The sequence below is a fragment of the Cyprinodon tularosa genome, unplaced genomic scaffold, assembly GCF_016077235.1.
Source record: "Cyprinodon tularosa strain WSP-4 unplaced genomic scaffold, ASM1607723v1 ctg669, whole genome shotgun sequence".
In the NCBI taxonomy this organism is placed as follows: domain Eukaryota; kingdom Metazoa; phylum Chordata; class Actinopteri; order Cyprinodontiformes; family Cyprinodontidae; genus Cyprinodon; species Cyprinodon tularosa.
In genome coordinates, this window is record NW_024039417.1 from 346,352 (window position 1) to 369,029 (window position 22,678).

Here is a 22,678-nt window from a genome sequence, read left to right on the forward strand (position 1 = left end):
CTCCAGTAGATTAATGTCGCATTCCAAAGGCTTTTTAGTAAATAATGCTATAAGCTCCGCCTCCTCAGATTCTGAGCCTTTTGGACATCTGACTGCCATCCTTCTCTTTAATTTAAATCTTTGGTCGGACTCTTTTTTGAAGAAGTGCTGCTTTGTTGTTTACCTGCTTTTCTGCTGTTTATATATTTCTTAAGCAGTTGAATTTTCTGGGTGTTTATATTTAGTTTTTCCCTAGAAATCACCTTGTTCTTTTCTTTTAGGCTTGTCTTTTTTATGCTGGCCTGAGCTCCATCAATATCTCATTAATAAACATCTGGAATGCCAACTGGAATCATCATTCAATATGTATTTTAATGTTAGAACTTGTTAAAGACCTTAAACTGCAGTGGCTCAGCAGTTTTTCTTTTCTTTTTTTTATACATAAAAGAAGGTTGGGTTTGTAATTATTTCCATACTGTAGTTTCTTTCTTTTTATTTATATGCTAAGTGCTAATTTGGGATGAACTGATGCAGGAAGATAAAGATATTTTGCAGTAAGAAGATCCTTGCAGCCTGGTCTCTCTGTGAATTCATGAGTTTTCACCAGGTACCCCTCCTCTAACAAGTGTGCATGCACCACCCTGCGCAGGTAATCAGGTTGAACCTATAGAAAGATGTTACCCACATTTTTATTTAAGTTCAGCCCGCTTTCTATGATCTTTACCTTATGGGTTTTATTATGTCTTATTATGAATAAACATTTCATAGATTCTGTTGTTTAAATTTAGCCCCATTGTACGTGCAGCGTGACCTGATAAAGATGATCTCACAAAATGAACGGCTCAGATAACTGTTGATGATGCAGTTTTTGTTTATTCTGTTGTTTTTTTCAGACAGAAGTGCAATGGATCAACACAGACCTCAGAGTTTGTATTTTTAAAGCTTTTCTTTGTGACTTTTCTCTTTCTTGTAAGATTTTAAACAAATGCTGCTTTAGAACATTTGTTTCTTTCAGTCAACAGCATCCTTTAGGTTTCATCTTTCAGCAGCAGAGCCGTTTCAACACCATTTGCAGCTTGAACCATCTGGACTTCTTGGTTTAATTGTATAATAACAATAAATCTTTGTCTTTTTTATTCTTTTTGTTTTACCCCTGCATTTTTAATACAGAGGAAAACAGTAAAAGTCCTTTTCCAATTAACTAAAGGGTTATTTTTAGTCTACATCATAGTTTACTTTTCATAAACTAAAACTAGAATTGAAAGTTTATGAGTAAATCAAAATCATCCCTTGAAGACTAAGTGTACTTGACAGCGTACTTTCTATAAATTCAGTGAAGGCTTGAAAGTTTAATTTCAAGTAAACTGAAAGTACTCCTGGAGGAAAGCTTTAAGTATACTTCTAAATAAACTTTTTATGAACCAGAGGTAAATGTTTATGGCGAGATAATTAAAAGTACACCTGGAGGACTACATTAAACATACCTTCCATAAACGGTATAGACTTAAATGGTCATTGCAAATAAACAAAGCGTACACTTGAAGTACTTTATGTATATTTTAGTGTACTTTCTGTGACTGAAACTGGAAAGTTTATGGCAAGAAAATTAAAATTATACGTGGAAGACGTGCTTAAGTGTACTTTCTATGAAGAGGGTAGACTTGAAATGTATTTCAAATCAATCAAAAGTTCACTTGAAGAACTACTTGAAATTGTACTTTCTATGAACTAGGGTTAAAAGTTTTATGGTGAGAACATTAAAAGTATAACTGAAAGGCTACTTTAAAGCCTACTTTCCATAAACATTGTAGACTTGAAAATTTAATACAAGTAAATTACACATATTACTGAAAAACAGCAGGCTTAAAATAGGCCAGTTTATTCCCCAAAAGTTTATTTTTAGTGAATAACTGTACTTTATTTTACTTGTATTAGTCTAAACTGATTTAAAGTATACTGTTTGAGTAAAGGAGCCTTCCGGGTAAGAAATGAAAAGCAGGAAACTAATCCTGTCACTATAGTAGTGCATTATTTCACCAGTATATTCTGGTTGGTATTTCATGAACTTTTACAGAGAGAGTTCCCACTCTGTGTTTTTTCTGGCTCTTATATTGAAGCCAGCCGGTGCGCCTGAGTGACAGAGTGAGACCTCCTGTTTGATAGCAGAGATTTAAAAATCTATTCACTCATTTCTGCTTCGAGGAAAAAAAAAAGAGGAAGAAATAAAAAGCGCACCTTCCTTTGACATCACATCATACTACCAACCTGTCCGGCGTTCGTCCAATCAGCGACCAAGAGAAGGTTTGGTGTTGGCCCCGCCGTCCAATCAGGATTGAGCGCGAGCTCTGCTCACCTTGACGTCATCGCTGATTGGAGGGTGGATGGGAGCAGCAGACAGAGTTCTGCTCCAGCCAATCAGAGAGCTTCCTGTCTGTTGTTATCATTAAATATTCACCAGCATCTCTTCAGCTGTCCGCCACCAGCCGCTGCCTGTGGGATCCTTATTTATTTTCATTTTAACAGAAAGATCCTTTTTTTTTCTTCCTCTTTTAGGCAGAATAATATTTTTATTTTTTGTTATTTTAAAATTTCTAAGCGTTTTTAAACAGATATTTCTACAGAATGTGGACCTTCCTGGGAGTTGCAACTTTTACATATCTTTATAAAAAGTCCAACATGTTGCTGAGTTTGGCCCAGAAGGAGCTGCTCCTCATAGCAGCTTTGTTTCTCACAGCTGGACTGCTGATCTCATACCTCAGATTTGTTCATGGTCAGAAACTGTCAGTTTCTCGGATAATTTATTTGCCTTTAAACATTCTGTCATGTTTACCTCTTATCAGCCACTTAGTCCCTCAGACTGCAGAACCAAGCAGCAAGAAAGCATCAAACACTAAAAAGGTGAGTCATTCTTTAGATCTCCTCTCTTCGATTTATTTTCTGAGCTTCGTTTTTTAAAAATACAGATTTTTATGCTTCAAGTTTAGAATTTATATTGAGAAGAGATGCATTTTTATTTATTTATTTTTTCAGAATAAGAGATCAAGAAGAAGAGCTGGCCCAGAGTCCTCTACCTCAGAGTCTGCCTCAATCTGTGGCTCCTCTGGGGGCCCAGAGCCAGATGTGCTGATAGTTGGGGCCGGGGTCCTGGGTTCAGCCATGGCGGCTGTCCTGGCCAGGGATGGGAGAAGGGTGACGGTGGTGGAGAGGGACCTGAAGGAGCCTGACAGGATAGTGGGGGAGCTGCTGCAGCCGGGGGGGTTCAGGGCCCTCAGAGAGCTGGGACTGGAAGGTTGGTTAGAGACCCCTGCTTTAGAGAAAACCTCTCCACATGGTCCAGATCTCACATCTGGATTTTATTCTCAATGCTTGACAGAAAGGCAAAGCAGGTTTACACAACTCAAAGTGTTTTATATGAAAAAAAAATACAAAATTTTAATGCATTAATAAATAAAACAGCTTAAGAACAGAAATAATAAACAAAAACTACATGTTTCATTTGTAGAAAACAGAAAAAGCAGACAAATAAAATGTTTTTAATTTAAAGGAATGAAGAGATTAATCCTAGATGGATTTAAAGTTCATAAAAAGCCCATAATGAATTTCTGTTGGCTCAGAATGTAGACAAATAGAATACAGACAAAATACTTTAATTAGAAAGTCCTTATGAAATAAAAGATAAAAAAGATGAAATCTATAAGGTACATCAGGATCAAAAATGGTGGATTTAAAGCTGCCGAAAAACACCAGCTGATCGCCGCTTGGCTGCATCCGGATCCATCTGGGAACAGGAAGTAGGGATGGAGCTGTCGACCTTCAGGTTCTGGTTGGTCTAGAAGTGATCAAAGGAAACCTTAGATCATACAGAGGTTTATGAACCAGAGGCAGGATTTAAAAATCGGTTTTGTGACAAACAGGACAGTGTGGACTTAAACAGTCAACTTTCTTCATGTGTTCTGAACGATCTGCACTGGTTTAATGTTTTAATTTTAGGCCAACCAGTAAAAACAGCGTTACAGTAAAAAAAAGTTTACTACAAATTAAATCATGGACAAGTTTCTCTAACATCAGCCATTTACTTCATATGTTTTGACTTCAGGGTTGATTTGAGGTCAGAGTTTAGAAACAACCAGAGATTTCTGCTTTGGATATTTTATTATATATACCTTTACATTACATTACATTTAAAGCTGAATGCTGACTCTTAATATTTCCTTTTTGCTCTATTTTCATCTTCATTTAATTGAAAATGCATTTGATCAAAGTGTGAATTGGATCTCCGTCTCCTGGTGGGATTCTTATTTAGATTCATGTTTCATCTGCATATTATTGGTAACACTTTGTGTTATTTCTTTAATAAGGGAAATGCGTGTTAGCATATGGATGTCAAATAATGGAGACTCCAGCTTTAAACCCTGAGGAACTCCGCATTTAGCTCTAATAAGAAGTCAATAAGATACAGCATATAGTCTTTACCTCTTAAGATGGGATAGGAATATGACAGCCAGACAATTTTGGAAAACTCATCTAAACAGCCAGGGGAGGAATTTGTCTGCCATGTTCTGATGATTGGACAAGGCTGTCTGTGGACACAGTGAAGCACACATCCTGCTTCTAGCATAGGAGCACTGACTGTTTAACTTTCTCAATGATGTCAGTAAAAGAAAAAAAGGGAAATACGTTGCAGGAAAGTTCAGAGTCCACTGAAAGTTAACAGCTGTGAACAAAGCGAGTTATTAGCTGTGGATTTTCTTTATAACAGAAAAAACCTCCTCAGCTCTGGATTATAAATACCCAGCAGCTCTTTCTAGATGTAATGAACCTGTCACTTCCTTCTCCTTCGTCTCCGTTCTGCTTGTTAACCCCTTTCAGCCTGACCAGCGTAATGAAAAGTACTCAATTAAGCATAGTTCTAGTTTGACTTCTTTCTACTTAAGTAAAAGTAGAAGTAATCATCCAAGTAAGACTAAGTACTTGGTAAAAAATCTACTTAAATAGTGAGAAACTGTTGGGTTGTAAGATTTGGTGTTTGCCGTCAGACAAGGAGTTATTTACAAATTCTAGTATTTGAAAGTATAAAATAAAATAAAAATGAAATAAAATTAAAATAAACACTTTTCCACCAAATTATTCTTTTTTAAATGAAATTATGAAACCAATATTTACATAATGAATGTATACTGCACAGAGGTTTGGGGCAATAAGTATAAAAATGTAATATAATAAATATGAATTTATGGGGCTGGATAGAATGACCAAAACAATTGATTATTTCTAAATCAAAGCTGCTCAGATATACAGATCTGGTAAAATCACAGAGAGAACTGATCACATGTCCTGCTAATATACAGAAACTATTCATCGACAGGAAGTCGGGTCATGATTTAACGGGACCGGATCATTTTAAAAGGTTAAACTTCCACTAAACTAAGGTACAATAATTCAGAGACATCAAGATTAGGGTTGTTGTTAATTACTTCATGTTCATTAATTAAAACTTTTTTTCTTCTATGCTTAAATTTTCTACTTTTCTGTTTTAATTGCTTTTTTTTTCAGACTAACTAAAAGGTAATCTATATGTAAGGAAAGGTTAAATAACTTTAAATATCCACTGTTAACTGTATTTAACTTATGGTGGGTAGTGAAGCTAGAGGAATTAGTAGACCTGTTGATCGTCTCTGATGGTTGTTCCTGGAGATTTGATCGATTTGCTGCAGGAGCTCCCAAAACAACAGAGTTTGGATTTTTTCCTCTCCGTCTTACCAGCCTGATGAACACAAGCTCCATCCGAATGCAGAAAATTGTAACTCCTACAATTTTCCTACAGTGGAGGCATCATCATGAGTGATGCTAGTTAAATTGGATCTAAAATGCTCCAAAAAATAACTACAAAAAGGTAAGTTGGCTCTAATATAAGGTGCGTTACGTTAGAGTGACGCACAGAGTTACGCGTGATGAATTAACGTACTTTTTTAAAGTCAATAAGCTATCTGTGCCTTTTCTTCCTGTCATGCAAAGGATTGTGGGAAACCATATAGGTTCTAAGCCAGAGGTGGGAGATTCCAGTACCTGAGGAGCAGCACCCTGCAAATTTTAGATGTGCCTTCGGACCAAAGGCGGTTCTAGACAGGGGCCAATGGGGGCCAGTGCTCCTGTAGATCATGTCCTGGCCCCTGCACTGAAGACATAATACTCAAAGAAATTCTAATGATGAACAGACATGCTTACTGAAAGGTCTTTGGATCTATTTCAGTTTTTTTTTTTTCACAAATTCTATTTTACTAATTATTTTAAAACAAAAAGGTGATAGCTTAGGATCCAGGTGTTTCATCCGATAAATTTTTTTTTTTTTTTCTTTATTTCTAATTCTTTTTTATAGATTTTATAGAAAATGGCAATTTCAACCTAAATTAAGTCAAAAATACACAAAATATTCTAAATTATGTAATGATGCATATTGACTGAATAACATTGGATTTCAATTAAACTAAATTGACTAGAAATTTCACTTTAATGAAGCTCTTTTAATATATTTTAATCCCTTGCCCTGTTTTTTATTTCATGTTTTTCTGGGCCCCCATGAAAACACACTGGCCCCCACCTGGCCCCCTGGTACATTTGGTCTAAAACCACCACTGCCTTTCGTTCAACACACCTGACTCAAGTAATTAATTGAGAGGACTGGAGGAACTGACTCCACACTGAGGAGGTAACTCAGTCAGATGATGCAGGTGTGTTGAACCAAGGCTGGATGTAAAAGTTGCAGGATACCGGCCCTCAACAACTGGAATTGCCCACCCCTGTTCTAAGCTATATGAATTAACAATAGTGAGCTTCCTGCTTCCTTTTCCTGCTTCCTTCCTTCCTGTCAGCGCTGTTCTTATGGTGAACACTTTGGATTAATCATTTGAAGCCTGGACCACGAAATAACTGATACAAAAATTCTGTTGTTTTTTTTTACTAGAGGCGTCATCGAATTTTCTGACAAATTAAAACATAAATGTTGCATAAATTAAATCAGATAATTTATTTGCATCAATTTTGATACATTAGGCAGTCTATATAATGTTTAAACATTTTCTGTGCACTGCATGCAAAAAGAAAAACCATTGATGATGCAGAGGTCTCAAAAACTCATGTATTAAATATGATACACTTGGTTTTAAAGGTTTTAAGAGCCCTTAGCAACGTGCTGGACTGGGATGGCCCCACTGGTTCTCCATCTTATAATAAAATATTGCTAAGTCATGGAATACACCGATTCAAGTAATTTAAATGAATTTAGAAAATAAAAAAATTTATAAAAAGGTAGGAAAAAAAAAAACTCTTTCAGAAATTTCTTTAGAAAGGCAGAATTTATCAGGTTATTTTCTTTCAAAGCCAAAATATCTACTTCTCCAACCACAAGAAACAAGGGCAGCTAAAAGGTTTGCTCATATTTAAACATATTAGGAAAAAAATCTGTCTGCTTTGTGTTTGGCTGCAGGTTCGGTGGAAGGGCTGGACGCCCACCAGGTCAACGGCTATGTGATCCATGACATGGACAGCCACTCAGAGGTGGAGATTCCTTATCCTCAGGAGAAGGGAAGCGTTCAGTGCGGACGAGCTTTCCATCATGGCCGCTTCATCATGGGGCTACGGAGGGCTGCCATGGCTGAGCCGAAGTAAGCCGAGTCATGTGGTGAACAGTGTGCCATGCTTCACTAATGGCAGAGCTATGTGATAGCTGATGAATAATTAAAAATCAAGCCTGTGGAAGTGTTTCTAACTGTGTGATATTGCCCCCTAGTGTCAAATTACTAGAAGGCACCGTGACCAGTTTGCTGGAGGAGAACGGCTGTGTAACTGGAGTCCAGTACAAGGATAAAGAAACTGGAGACATCAAGGTGTCTTTGCTGTAACTTCCTTACATTTCCCACTCGCCCACCAGAGGGCGCTAACTTTGCCATGGTGTCCTGCAGGATCTGCACGCTGGGCTGACAGTGGTGGCCGACGGCTGCTTCTCCAAATTCAGAAAGAGTCTGGTCTCTGGGAAAGCTCGCATCTCCTCTCACTTTGTCGGCTGCCTCATGAAGGTAGGAAAGATCAACACAGAGATGAGCTTTTCTGGGCTGGAAAGCACTAACCTAGTGAATTATTTCATTAAGCCTGTCCGAATGTCCGCCATAATCACTATATAGGGCACTATACAAAGGTTACGCCATTTTAGATGAGTGTCCGAACGTCAAGTGAATGAACAAGTAGTAGACTTTAAATTTCCCACAATGCACCTTGAAAAGTAGTGATCATTCAAGGTCACTTCATGAGCAGATACACCCCGGAATGCTTTGCGAGAAGAGCTCCCCCCGCAAAGCATTATGGGATTTGTTGTCACAGCGGCCTGCTGTCACTACCTAACAGCAGCGACAAATAACAGAAAGATGGTGCAGGCACTGTGCGGGGAGGCGGAGTCACGTGACCAACGGGAGTGTAAAGAAGTGATCATCTGTCCGAATGGTCAGTAAACTATAAAGTCCACTATGTAGTCCCCACTCTATATAGTGATTGAGGGATTTAGGAGTTAGGGCAGATGTTCGGACGCAGCCTAAAAGTAGCTGCAGATCTTTCATTCTTACATCTCATAAGAGCTCGTTTTAATAAGAAGTGGTTATCCTGTGGCCACTTCCTGTATAATTAAGGTCAATGGCTGCCTTACTGGAACTACAGCTACAGCAACTAAACGCTTTAAAACGGTGGGTTTTGAGAGGTTAAAGCAGTGAATTATAAGTCAGTTTTTGAGAATATTCCAACACATAAAGTCCTATTATAATTAGTGTTGCACCGATACCGATACCAGTATCAGACGGGGCCACGATACTGCCCTAAAATGATGGTATCGGTATCAGCGAGTACCAACAAATAGGGCACCGATGCCATTTTGAGAGCCGTAAGTTTATTCAACTATTGTCACCCACTCCTGGTAGGCAATAAAAAGTTCTACTGGATTCACTTTGTATTAGATTTTTTCCTGCTTCACAAAGGTAGGCAGCAGCTTGACAAAGCCATGATGGCAATTATTTTACATTATTATGGTATCGGCCGATACTGCACAGCCAGGTATCGGGTATCGGTATCGGGGCCAAAAAATGGCATCGGCGCAACACTAATTATAATACATTAAAGGTATAGTGCAGGATGTTCTTTTTCCCTAAAAAAGTTTAGGGCGATGCACGCTGCACTCACAGCGGAGGTGATTCTCGGCGGGAAGGAGTTTCTCTGCATTTATCTGTCCACCAAAACTTTAAATTTTAGGTCATCTGAGCAGAAAAATATGAAAACATTAAGAATATCTTTAAAAGTTCCCTTTTCATTCATATTTCAATCCGTTTTCTCATAAATGTTTGAGACGGGAGGTCATTCTCTGCAGCCCGGCATTTCTCAGCAAATCTTTTGGAAAGTGAGGTTGAATGATTGATGCAAAAAGCAACTTTTAAACAGAGCATGCATGAGGAGAAATGGGTTTGTGCACGTTCTCGCACGCAGTCATAGAATGCAAAACCGAGTTTATGTTGTCAGATTAATAACGATAGCTCAGTGGATTAAATGGACGAATTCAAGCACCAAAGCACCAAATTGATGTGAATTCAGGGATGCCTTGCCTTATTGGGGGGGTTGAAGAGGCCCATGTCCGCTGACTGGACCGGTCTGGTGACGGTACGCTTCGGTAAGCATGGGGCTGCCATTGTCCAGGCTACCGGGTCGGGTTCGTAGTGTAAAAAATAAAATACTCAAATACATAATTCTTTTAAGATCTTTATTTCGGTTTGAAACATATTATCCAATCCAACCGAATCCACTTTAATTATATAGCACGATTTCAATAAACACAAGGTTTCCAAAGTGCTGCACAAAAAGATTAAATAACTAAAATAAATAAAAGTAAATAAAATAAAAGCGCTGCCCGCACAGGATAAAAAATATGCATGTGTATACATAAAATCAACGCTCTACATGGTGTCAAAAGCCAAAGAAAACAGGTGGGTTTTAAGAAGAGTTTTAAAATGAAACAGAGAGGTGGACTGTCTAATGTGCAGTGGCAATCCATTCCAAAGTTTTGGAGCTGCAACAGAAAACGCTCGATCCCCTCTGAGCCGGATAGGAGTTTATTTTTTACCAACCATCTAATGAACTATACACACTTATTAACAGTAATTAAAAGTACCACTGTCTGCTTTGCTATTAGTATCGTGTTTGAACGGCTCACTATCATGTTGAAATCTCCCATGTGTTGGGGTATAAATACCATCCGGTCAGTCACTTCAGTATCAGGCCGGTTTAAGAGGATTTTTACGCACCATTACATCTACAAAGAGACGTCCTAGTCTACAATTGCATATGGAGCCACCCAGGTGTCAGTGACGGGGCCCCTAAGAGGTTGTGGGCCCCTAACTGCTGTCTCTGCTTACCGATATTTACACCAATGACCCGGACGTTTTTTAGGTATGAAAAGTTAGACATGTCTGGGAAAAAGAGGACATCTGGTCACCATACCATAACAACAATTTGATGTTTCAGTGAGTGAGTGCTTGTTGTTATGATGCGTCTTTGCTCAGCAGCTTCGCTCGTTGTAAACCAACCAATCAGAGCACAGCTCATCTAAATATTCATGATCCTACCATAAAAGGAAGAAAACTTGTCGTTTCATCCTAGGGTTTTTAACCAGGCTTGCATTAGGGCTCATAGAACGAGAAGCATCCCGCTGCAGCCTGCGGGAAGGCGGGGCTTGACATCAAGCCCCGCCCACATCAAGGACAGCCATATTGGAAATTCTTCTTCTTCTTCTTCTTTTCATTAATGGCGGATTGCAAGTAACTTTTAGGTGCATACCGCCACCTACTGTACACGAGTGTGTAGCAACATTTTCTCTACATTTATTAAATTCTATTTATTAATCTTGTGTTTTTAAGAAAAGTGAATAAAGTTTCCTTACTCTATAAATATCCATTATGTTTCCTTCATTTCCTAATATTCCTTTAAGACTCCATTTTTTTCCTGTCCTTCCAACAATTCTTTTCAGATTTTCTCTTTCAGATTCATATGTTCTACAGTTCATTAATACATGTTCTACATTTTCTTTCTCTCCACATCCTTCACATTTATCATTACTTTTCTTCCCTATTAAATGTAAAGTGTCATTTAAATAGGTGTGTCCTACTCTTAATCTAGTCATAATTATTTCTTCCCTTCTGTTTCTCTCATCAATATTTCTAATTAGTACTGACTTTTGCACTTTATATAATTTTCTCCCTTTCTTATCTTCTTTCCACCTTTTTTGCCATTCTTTTATTTCTTTCATTTTAATACATGATTTCTCTTCCCCTTTCCCGAAAGGAATTATCATCTTCATTGTCATTTCTAAAGCCCTTTTTGCTAATTTATCAGCTTTTTCATTTCCTTTAACCCCTACGTGAGCTGGAACCCAGCAGAACCAGACATTAATGCCACCTCTATATAATCTAAATAAACTATGCATAATTTCTAATACTAACTCTTTCCTATTATTTCCTTCTCCCTGGATACTTTCTAACACTGCTTTAGAGTCTGTACATATCACCACCCTGTCTGGTTGAACCTCCTCTACCCACTGTAAGCTTAATATAACTGCCATCCCATATTGGAAATGCTGACCGCTCTTGCCTTTAGGCGCTGGCGAGAGAAATGGCCAAACAAATGTGTTATGTCACATGGTATGTCTGTCACGTGGTATGTCCTTTTTTTTTTTTAATCTTTATTAAATTTTTGGATGTTAAAATAACATTAGAAGCAAACAGTCTAAAATAAACAACAATAAGGAATTATTATGAAGATGTAATTATCTATCCTCAAACCCTATGAAAAACAAATGTCATAAAATGTAAATTAAATTAGTAGTTTAGAGACAAATGTACATTACATTGAGTACACATTTATCTATCCAATAATTATCATACACGCACACTTATCCCTATAGTGGTGTCGTTAGGGCTGGTGCAGTGGATTCTGGACAGATTCCCAGTCCATCGCAGATTAAGAAAAAATCTATCCATCAAATTTCTGACCCGCTTAATCCCTCATGGGGTCGCGGGGGTTGCTCGTACGTATCTCCAGCGTTGATTAAGAAAAGCAATATAACCAAATACTTGCTGGTGTGGAAGTTCAAATAATAATATAATATCAGTAGACCCCAACAGGATTTATCCTGTAAAAGACTACCTAAAAAAGTTTAAACCTGATATTCCTGTGAACTAGGGTTGTCATGATTCTAAACTTTTCAACTCGATACCGATACTAAGGAATATATTTGATACTCGATACCATTTTCGATACCACAAGGATAAAAACAAAGACTCCAAAAGTCTACAGAAATATTTTCATTAATAAATAAAATACAATAAATAAACACAATAAAGGTTGTATGCTGTGCATAATATTAAGCAAGCTTGATAAAAAACTTATAAAATTCAAATTAAGTGTTCCTTCGTTGTCTATGCTTTGCACACATAACAATGACACTAGCCAAACCGGTTAAGAAACAAAAATAATTCTCAGCAGCTGCACCTCTTACAAAAAAAAAGTCTGAAACTGAAAAGAGCACAGAATTATTTAATCACACAGTGTTCTGAAAGTGCATTGTCCACTATTCTGCACTTTAGATGAATGACTGCTTAGGTGCCACTGGTGACGGCACTGTATCGATACTTTTAAAAACGAGTATTGTATCCGGATACAACTTTTCAGTATCGATACTTTTTTGAGTTTCGATACTTTTGACAACCCTACTGTGAACTGCACTTTTTGTGATCTTCTCCCAGAAACTGTAACACATTTGTTTTGGTTGTGTCCATACTCTAAGACGTTTTGGTTACACTTTTGCAACTATGTGAATTCAAATGTTATGAAAAAATTTCAGCTTCATTGGAAAAACATTTTATTTGGCTTTCAACTGCAAAGTAAAATGTTTCCCAAACCTTTTCTTATCAATCTTTTAATTTTGTTGGCCAAATTTCACTTGCATAAATTTAAATTTCTAAAAAAAAAAAACGGACTTTAAAGCTTATTTAATAGAAGTCAAACAATATTTTCATACAATTCATCTTTCTTCTCATCAGAAAGCTCAAAAAACCATAACAATCTGTTCCCAACGAGAAATTCTAGACAACTTAATGTTGTATAATACATACATACACATATGTTGTATAATACATACACATATATATATGACACTCCCCAGCACATATGTTTGTATAATTGCTTGTTTTTTTTCTCCTAACTGTACTTGTTTATTGTGACATACCCCCTGGCATATTTATTTGTTTGTTTGTTTATATATTGTTGTGTGACTTTAAGTGAAATAAAAAAAAAAAAAAAAAAAATCAGTAGACCCCGCATTGGCTGTCGCGGCGCAGGAATTACGGCCGCCATATTGGGGCGGTCGTCCTGCTACTCAAACATGCTGATTCAAGCTGAACACACTAATGATGCCTCAGCACTGTGCGGCGTATTTTTGTTTAAATTTACAGACTATTTACGTCAGGGCTCGAGGGATAACTTTTCACAATTAAGATGAAAACATATCTTTACATATATCTTTATATATTCCCTGCCATGTTACGTCAGCGTTTCCAATATGGCTGTCCTTGATGTGGGCGGGGCTTGATGTCAAGCCCCGCCTTCCTGCAGGCTGCAGCGGGATGTACTTGCATAGAACAGCAAATATGCCATTTTCAGCCCAACCAATGTTACACACCCTATTCAGAGACCTTAAGGACCAGCACCAGATACCCTATAGAATCATTCTATGACCCTTTATTAGGCGTTACCTCTTAGGAGTGGGTACGAGGTCGTGCATGTGCATTTTTTTTTTTTTTTAAGTGGAGAGGGAGGGTCTTTTTTTAAAAAATTGGTGAAAATCCTCCACTATACCTTTAAGGAAAAAATAAGTGAAAGGTGTGTGGAGACTTTTGCAAGGCGCTGTAGGAACAGTAACAAAATGTTTCCTCTGCTGCTCCTGACAGGACTGTCCGCAGTTCAAGGCCAACCACGCCGAGCTGGTGCTGGCCAACCCAAGCCCGGTGCTCATCTACCAGATCTCCTCCTTTCACACCAGGGTGCTTGTAGACATCAGAGGGGAGATGCCACGGGACCTTCCAGGATACATGGCTGAGAAAATATACCCACAGCTGCCAGGTTAATATCACTCAAGTCACTTCTTTTTGTAATAACCTTTATATCTGAAATCAAGTTTGAACATCATGATCATGAGGTGCTGTTGCTGAGGAACCCATGCAGATTAGTGCGTGAGCACCAAGAGGGAGGCTGCAGCTGCAGGGATTGACCTTCAGAGTCTGCTCTGTTATTCAGCTGAAATATCAAAGCTACAATATCAAAGCAGCAGCTCCAATAACCGTGACAGAGGTCCGGCCGGACTGCTGCAGTCACTCAGTGTTGCATTGATAAATGGACGCTCTTCACTCCTAAAAGAAATGCTTGTTCCCAGCATGCACCTGTGGGCTTGCATCCAAGTCACCAACCTCCCGTGTTCCTGCTTTCTCCTCTTCCTGCAGGGCATTTAAAGGAGCCTTTCATGGAGGCACTACAGAATGATCGCCTCAGGTCCATGCCTGCCAGCTTCCTCCCTCCTTCCCCTGTCAACAAGCCAGGTACTGAAATCTTATTGATCAGCTTTTGGTTGGACACGACCCAGGAAATGAATCGTATCGATGCTTCTCTCCTCCGCAAATTTATTTATCAGTTCAAGATAAAACTGGAAACAGTTCAGGCTGTTAAAGGTAGCTTCTATGAGGTTAGATAAGTGTCAACATTTTTGAATTCGTAGATGTAGATAAGAATTTGTATTTTCTTCTTGTCATGTCATACAAAAATCCCATCTGGTGGTTCATCTGTTAGAATACAAGTTAAGAATTTACAGTAAAATAAAAGCACAGTTACAAACTTCTGATAGGAATCTACTGCTGTTCCACTCCTATCCAGCTGGTGGCAGTAACGCACCTGAAGTTTCTACTCCTTCAAGCAGGAGAAGAAGGAAACAGACCCACCAATTAACAGTTTTACCTTTGCTGAGGTTGTTTTAATGAATGCCAAGTATATTTAGATTGATGGTTCCATTTTAACTTATTTTTTAAATTTCTTCCAGTTCAATTCAGTTTATTTATATAGCACAAATTCAAAACACATGTCATCTTAAAGAACTTTGCAGTTCAACCAGATCATACAGTCAAATTGATTTAAAGTTTTCTGTCTCAGGAAAAAACTGTTGATTGCATCGACTCATTGACTCAAAGGCAATCCCTCGCACTAAGCATGCTTGTAGCGAAAGTGGAGAGGAAAAACTCCCTTTTAACAGGAAGAAACCTCCAGCAGAACCAGGCTCAGTGTGAGCGGCCATCTGCTGAGGCCGGCTGGGGTTCAAGGAGACAGAAGCAGCGATACAAAAAGCAGCTGTAAAAGGCGACCCGTCCAGCCAGCTCCCATGCCAGAGGATGAAAATAGCACATCCAGCCAGTCACAGTGAGAGAAACAGGACTACACTGAAAAACAACATCTATAAACTAAGGTGTTGATGGCAGCAGCACAGCTGGTATTTCTCTCCAGGATGGAGTCACAGCCAAACAGGAACAGACCAGATGAAGCTACCATGAGGAAAAGCAGAGAGAGCAGAACGTCAATAAAAAATATCACTTTAAATTAAATGAATAATAAATTAAAGGTGGTATAAAAACAACTTCCAGCTGCATTAGCTATCACTAAAAGGTCAGTAGCTTCATCAGAGGTAATCGATTAGAATTTGCCTCCCTGATGTAACGTGAGTTAAGGAAAAATACAAACACAAACCAGTGTGTTGGGAAAGGCATCCTGTGATTTATGCTTTGGTTCAAACTGCAAAAGTAATGAGCAAAAATTACCTGCAGAGCAAGAACAAAGAGCAAATAGCTTTAATAAATAAATATAATTGAATTAAAAAAATAAAAACACACCTATCTAGTAAATGGTAAAATATCAAACTTATCTTCTTCCTCCAAAGATAAGTGTGTCTTAGAAATTGATCATGAATCTGTGTTTTGTTACTTTCACCGCTTCCTTAACAACAGACGCCTTATATTTGCAGGTGTGCTCCTCCTGGGCGACGCCTACAACATGAGGCATCCTCTGACGGGCGGAGGGATGAGCGTCGCCCTTAACGACGTCTGCATTTGGAGGATTCTGCTCAGGAACATCCCAGATTTATACGATGACTCAGCACTGTTGCAGGTGAGCAGAGGAACACGTCTGGCACACTAGAACACGATCTAGAATTAAGTAAACATTTCTTAAATTAAGTGTATTTACCCTTAATCTGAGTAGGTAAATGAAATAATTAGATAATATGCACTTGAAATAAGACAATGCATTTGTGTTTTCTTATTTTAAGTGTAAATTGTCCTGTTTCATTGGCAAAATGTCTCGTTTACCTCCTCAATCCAAGAACAAATGCATTATTTTAACACAAAATTACTTATCTAGATTTCGATTTTTTTTCCAGTGGTTTGTTTATCAGGAATAAATACAGAAAAAAAGGTAAGACTTGGAATAAAGATCTAGAATCAGACCATTATGGTGCTACCTCTGATATAAATCATAAGCCTCGCTCAGCGCCGGCAGCCCATTGATTTTCCTGGATCAAAGTTATGCAGGAGGGATACAAGCAGAATCTATATTTGGAGTGAGCAGCGTCATGTTTTATTGAAATCTGCTGTAGGTGGGAGACTGCAGACCAGTGTGCAATTTAACACCCCATGATTTTTTTTCTTTTTTTCTCTCCCCCCAACAGGCAAAGAAAAAATTCCACTGGGAGCGCAAGTCATCACATTCTTTTGTGGTGAACGTGTTGGCCCAGGCTCTGTATGAGCTGTTTGCAGCCACTGACAGTGAGTCACCGCCTCCCTCTGCGCCTCGTGCCGCATGAGGGAAAACCTAACGAGAAGATTAACGTTAATCGCCGGGAACAGATTTCTATATCTGCTGTTTTTGTCGCTTTCTCATCTCGCTCTTGTTTTGGGTTTTGTTAGATTCTCTTCACGAGCTGAGGAAGGCTTGTTTCCAGTACTTTAAACTGGGTGGACAGTGCATCACTGGGCCCATCGGACTCCTCTCAGTGTAAGCAGCAAACATGCACATCTGGATGATTCAAACACACCAATGATTCGCTCAACTTTGCTTATTGGGGAAGTGTTGGCCTAGTGGTTAGAGCAGTGCTTCTGCTCTGAGAAGGTTGCAGGTATCCCATTTGATCCCCACAGCCTGCATCTGGCTCTCTGAGCAAAGACCCTTAACCCCCCCACACTGCAAAAACGATATAGAAATAAGTCAACATTTCTTAAATTAAGTGTATTTATCCTTCATTTGAGTAGATAAATAAGATGATTTGCCAATGGAGTGAGTATTTCTACTCTTAAAATAAGATAATTAGATAATTTGCACTTGAAATAAGACAAAGCAATATTTTTTTTCTCATTTTAAATGTAAATTGTCTCGTTCCATTGGCAAAGTTTTATACTTACCTCCTCAATTCAAGCAAAAATTCACTTATTTTAAGAAAAAAAATGACTTCATGAGATTTTTTTCCAGTGCACTGCTCCCTGGGCGCCACACAATGGCAGCACACTGCTCCCCAAGGAGCATGGGTTGATACATTTCTCCAGTGTGAGATCAATAAAGTTCAGTTATTACTATTAATATTAAAAATATTTCTTTACATACATCAGCAATAAATTAAAATTAGGATTTGTGGAGTAAAAAATGTTGAGATATGTCTGTTTTTAGCCTCACAGGCTCCAAACGAAGGTCATGAGACGTAAGAATGAGTTCATACAGTCTGCTTCATGGCATGAAGGGGAGGCCTGTTGTTTCATCTGACCAGTGAAAGATATATTAACCTAACAGGGAATGGCAACAACTCAAGTTGTTTTGTTTGTGTGTGAGAAAGTTCTTTATGTAGGGGTGGGATAGTTCCAGTGTGTGTATGGGGACTTATTGTATAAATGACTGTAATGAGCTTTGCCCAGTCAGAGCTCTATCGCTCCGTCGGAGGATGTTAAATAAATTCTCTTACAAGAGTCTCAGCTTCCTCCAAACTCCAAAGATTAAATTAAGCATTTATAACAAAAAGAAAGATTATGGTCTGTTAGGATAATTATCATTGAAAATGTGTGAGTTTATTACACCTTGATATTCGCTGCCTGTTGCATGTCAGAACTGATGTTTTAATGTAATTAGGACAGTTCCTCTGTCTGGATAATCAGTTATAATCTTCATTCTGTACGTGGCAAAGATTTGGGAATGGAATGAGAGGCGTCCTTTAGCTGAGAACAAAGTGTAATATTTTGATAAGGCTGGATCCATGGATGTCTAATCATCTGCTAACATGTATGATGTAAAATAAGATGAAGTGGCAGACAGGAGATGTATAAAACGCCTTTTTAAATGTTTATTAGGGCCACTTCATGAGAGGTGAGCCCAGAGGAGAGCAGCTGCCTTCTGTAAATTCTAAACTATTTCTCTGCTCTAAATAAGATTACATTTTCTATCAAAAATACTCACAAAACTCACAAATACTCAAGGTTTTTTTTCACAGGAAATCAGGCAAAGTATGACAATTGTTAGCAAACAAAGATTTATTTTAAAAATAATAATAATAAAAATTGCACTATTACCAAGAATCCAAAGTTTAATTCAATAATATTTCAGTATAAATGATAAAAAACCCAAAAAACCTTCACAACCAATTTATAAGTAAACTCAAAGTCTCAATTTATATCCGCAAAAAACAAACAAAAACATCCCTAATAACTGAAAGTCCAAAACTGTCCGTCTCTTTTTATTTCTAATAATAATGTCCAAACAGGGGTTCCATATGCTCCGAACCCAAAGTAAAATCCTGGAAGCGTTTAAGTCCAAAGTCTGTTCCAAAATGAAAAATCCAAACGGCAAACCCCCCAAAAAAGATTAGAAAAAAAGAGTGGTACAACCCAAAAATCCCCAAAAGAAAAATAAGGTCCAGATCTCACCGGAGCGTCTTTCTTTTCCCTGGGCGGCGTCTCCTTGCACCGGGCGGTGATCAGTTTTCTACTTGGCTGATCTACAGCGCTGGGACAATCTTTGACTGTGTTTTATCTTTCTTTCTTTATTTTTTGACTTGTATTTAACAGACAACCAGACAAAAACTCCCGCTGCACAGACCTGTCAGTGCGCGTCTTCCTTACCTGTCAAACCGCGCGCGCGCCGATGCACACGCCCCTTTTTATTAAGTAATTTCTCCACGCCAAAATAACCCAGCATATTAATTCCAATCATAATTTTCTAACCAGTGGAGATTTGAAATAACATTACCAATAAACTAACTGTTCTACAAGACAGTTTGTTGTTGGTACACTTTAATGTACTTGAAAAATAACATAGTGGTTATGTTACAGTTTGTCCTGAGTGATCTCTTTTCAGGGAAAAGAACTGGAGAGATAGAGCATCAGGGTGCATACATAGAGCCTCTATCAATTCAGAAAAACCTTTACGTTAAAGTCACAGAAAAACAAGCTGGCTGTTTCACACAGTATCCACGAATATTAATGGAAAGTTGAGTGGAAGAAAAACATTTAAATATAGGGGTTAAAGCAACAGGAATAAGAAGAGCTTTGAGGTCTGTTAGAGGAAAGCTCTGTGTTTACATCTTGAAGCTTTCCTCTCCTGTTGTTTTCCTGAAAAGAGATCACAACCTTTTTAAATAACACTTCATTATGTATTAGGGGTGGAACGGTTCACAAAATCCACGGTTCGGTTTGATTCACGGTTTCTGGTCACGGTTTTCGGTTCGATACATGTTGATTGTTACACCGAAATTCCATAAAAAATTATGAAATTAATGAAAAAATCCCCCCCAAAATAATGGATTGTAATTATTTTAAATGATCCGCGGAAACCCTAGATCATTTCCGTATGTTTTGCTGCTTTGAATTCAATCATCTGGCGCATGCTCTCTAACCTGACAACAGCCAGATGCATGTCTCGCTCATGCATCTGGCTGTTGTCAGGTTACATGCTCTCTACAATCTCCAAGGAACTCAGAGGGGAGCAGACGAAGCCACAGTGGGGGCTGTAGGCTTTGCTTTGAGCAGCCGGTCTGGAGCGCAGCGGGGGTTGCTGACGTAGTATGAGGGATTTCGGGGTTAGCATGACATGTTGCTGTTAGCATAAACAAAACGTGTTGCACAATGCTTGCACACTGTTGCACTTTTATCCACAACTTTCTTTCCGCCGTCATCGTAGGTCACTCTAAATGCAAAGTGGTCCCATACAGCAGACCTATAAAGTGCTGCTGGCGCGTCTTCCAACTCCTGTTCTTTCCCACTCGCCATACCCACACAATTCTCCACAACAACTGATTTTTTTCTGCTACACCCAGCTAAGCTGCTTCGCTTCTTCTTCTTCTTGTTTACTACTGGTGGTTGGCTTTGGTCGCAGTACCGCCACCTTCTGCTCTGGAGTGTAATCGCTTCCTCTATGAGAAAAAGAAGCAGCGCATGAACCGAACGAAACACACGCGAACCGAACCGAACCGAGACAGACGAACCGAACGATTCTGACGGTTTTCATAAATCGTCCCATCCCTATTATGTATATGTATGAAATACCCATGTGTTGTAGTACTTGAGATCGGTCTTGGTCTCGAGACGAGACCGACACCATTTTTTGATGGTCTCGGTCTCATCTCGGACTTGACCGCATTTGGTCTCGGGCGCTGAGGACTCGGCATTTTATTTCAAGACCGGTCAAGACCACAACTGTGGAAATAACGCTAATCATTAGAATATTATCAGCTTCTTTAAGATCCTTCTTTTTATTGGACGCTTGGATTCAAATCCAAGCAATAACCTGTCTCATTGGTAAATGCATGTTCTTTTTGTTTTTGTTTTTTTTACCTCTGTCATACCCACCCCCTTTCACCTGCGCGCGGGCTGCAGCACTTCGATTGAAAGTCACAAGTGGTTGTCTGAGAACGGGACAAGATGTTGGCCAAATCGTCGGTTATAAAATTCGGCTATTTAAATCACAAAGAATATATTTGTAAAGCAACATTGAGGAAAAAAGCATACAGCGCAATGTAAGTTCTGAAGTGCTTCACTATCAGAGACGGTACAGACTACGTCCAACTTATTACTTAAAAGATGTTAAGGTTTAGTCCAGTTCTCGGTGTTAAATATCTAGGTGTTTTTATGTGAATGTGGGTCTTTTAGATCAATTTTAGTGATTTTGATCATGTTTCACATTTTATTGTCACATACTGGCGCTGGTCTTGACTCGGTCTCGCACCCTAAAAGTCTTGGTCCTGTCTCGGTCTCGATACACTCTGGTCTTGGTCTCGGGTTTGGTGGTCTTGACCACAACACTGCCCATGAGACATGACAGCAGATTTTGATAGAAATTATAATCTTACTCAGATCAGAGAAGTTGCTTTGAGTTACAGAAGGCAGCTGCTCACCAACCGGGCTCACATCTCATGAAGTGAGCCCCGATAAACAGTTAGAGATCCTTTTTATACATCTTCAATCTGCCACATCATCACATCATACATGTTTGCAGATGAGGAGACATCCATGACTCCAGCCTATAAAGTATAAAGCTAAAAATAAAACAAACTGTTCATTTGGGTGATTATTTAAGGTTAAAGAGCTTCATGTTTCCACAGCTTATCACCCAAACCCTTGACCCTTATTGGACACTTCTTCGCCGTGGCGCTGTACGCCATCTACTTCAACTTCAAGTCCGAGTCGTGGAGCACCAAACCTCGGGCGCTGTGGAAGAGCGCCGCCATCCTGTACCGGGCCTGCACCGTCATGTTCCCTCTCATCTACTCTGAGCTAAAGTACCTGGTCTACTAGGGGGCAGCATGGGGGGGGGGGACATAAGGAGCCCTCCAGACTTCCCGGTTTGTGCCTTAGTGTTGGTGATGATCACAGCTGTAACGGATGCACGCTGGAAACTATGCAGCCGTTTTGACTTCAGGAGCAGATTTATTTAACCACCTCCCACTTCTGCATCTGTACATGTTGGATGTTTGTAGCTGGAGAACCGAAGCAGAATCCTGTCCTGCTCTTTCTCTGAATATCTCTAACTGGGACAAATTAAAGAGCAATGCCTTAACGAAGGCCTTATTGTGAACACGGAGCCTCGTTTGCTCCAGATCTTACATCCTGCCGCTTTGCTGTATATTTTTAAGCTTCTTTTATGCTGTAATTTGTTTTGTAATGTTGATACATTTATATATTGTGAAAATGAAACACAGGGATGGGGAGGCTAAGAAGGGCTTTTCTGATGACCTTTGTATTTTTCTTTTTCAAAGAAAATTGTACTTTAACATAGTTTATGAGTAAATAAACTATGTAAAACATTGTTTTCTTTCTGGATTTTGGTGCATATTTTGATTAAAGAGAAATAATATCAAATATATATTTTTAAATAAATATATATATATGCACACATACATATGTACATTCAGGACATTGACAGCCTTGCTAATAAATTCTTCTACTGTAGTGATCATTGTAACATGTTTTTATAACTAAGACGGACACTAATAACAAATAAAAATGGTATTTAAGTTTAAATAAAGGTTTTCCAGTGATTTAATTTCTTA

The 22,678-nt window shown here is 38.7% G+C and overlaps 1 protein-coding gene across 1 annotated transcript; it reads left to right on the top strand.

The window, feature by feature from the left end:
- The first annotated feature begins 2,422 nt into the window (after nucleotides 1-2,422).
- sqlea (squalene epoxidase a) lies at nucleotides 2,423-22,435 on the top strand. Its single transcript, XM_038267288.1, has 11 exons — nucleotides 2,423-2,877; nucleotides 3,010-3,268; nucleotides 7,463-7,640; nucleotides 7,766-7,862; nucleotides 7,938-8,051; nucleotides 14,010-14,181; nucleotides 14,559-14,654; nucleotides 16,121-16,263; nucleotides 16,823-16,919; nucleotides 17,061-17,148; nucleotides 21,731-22,435. Exons 1-11 carry the CDS (start codon nucleotides 2,602-2,604, stop codon nucleotides 21,921-21,923), a joined length of 1,713 nt encoding a protein of 570 aa, XP_038123216.1. The 5' UTR covers nucleotides 2,423-2,601; the 3' UTR covers nucleotides 21,924-22,435.
- Nucleotides 22,436-22,678: the final 243 nt, after the last annotated feature.

Bases quoted from the DNA above. Each gene is read 5' to 3' on its own strand.
- sqlea (XM_038267288.1), top strand. From the start codon at position 2,602: ATGTGGACCTTCCTGGGAGTTGCAACTTTTACATATCTTTATAAAAAG. The intron at 14,655-16,120 runs GTACTGAAATCT...TTATATTTGCAG, and splicing joins TTCCCCTGTCAACAAGCCAG to GTGTGCTCCTCCTGGGCGAC. The intron at 17,149-21,730 runs GTAAGCAGCAAA...ATGTTTCCACAG, and splicing joins CCCATCGGACTCCTCTCAGT to CTTATCACCCAAACCCTTGA.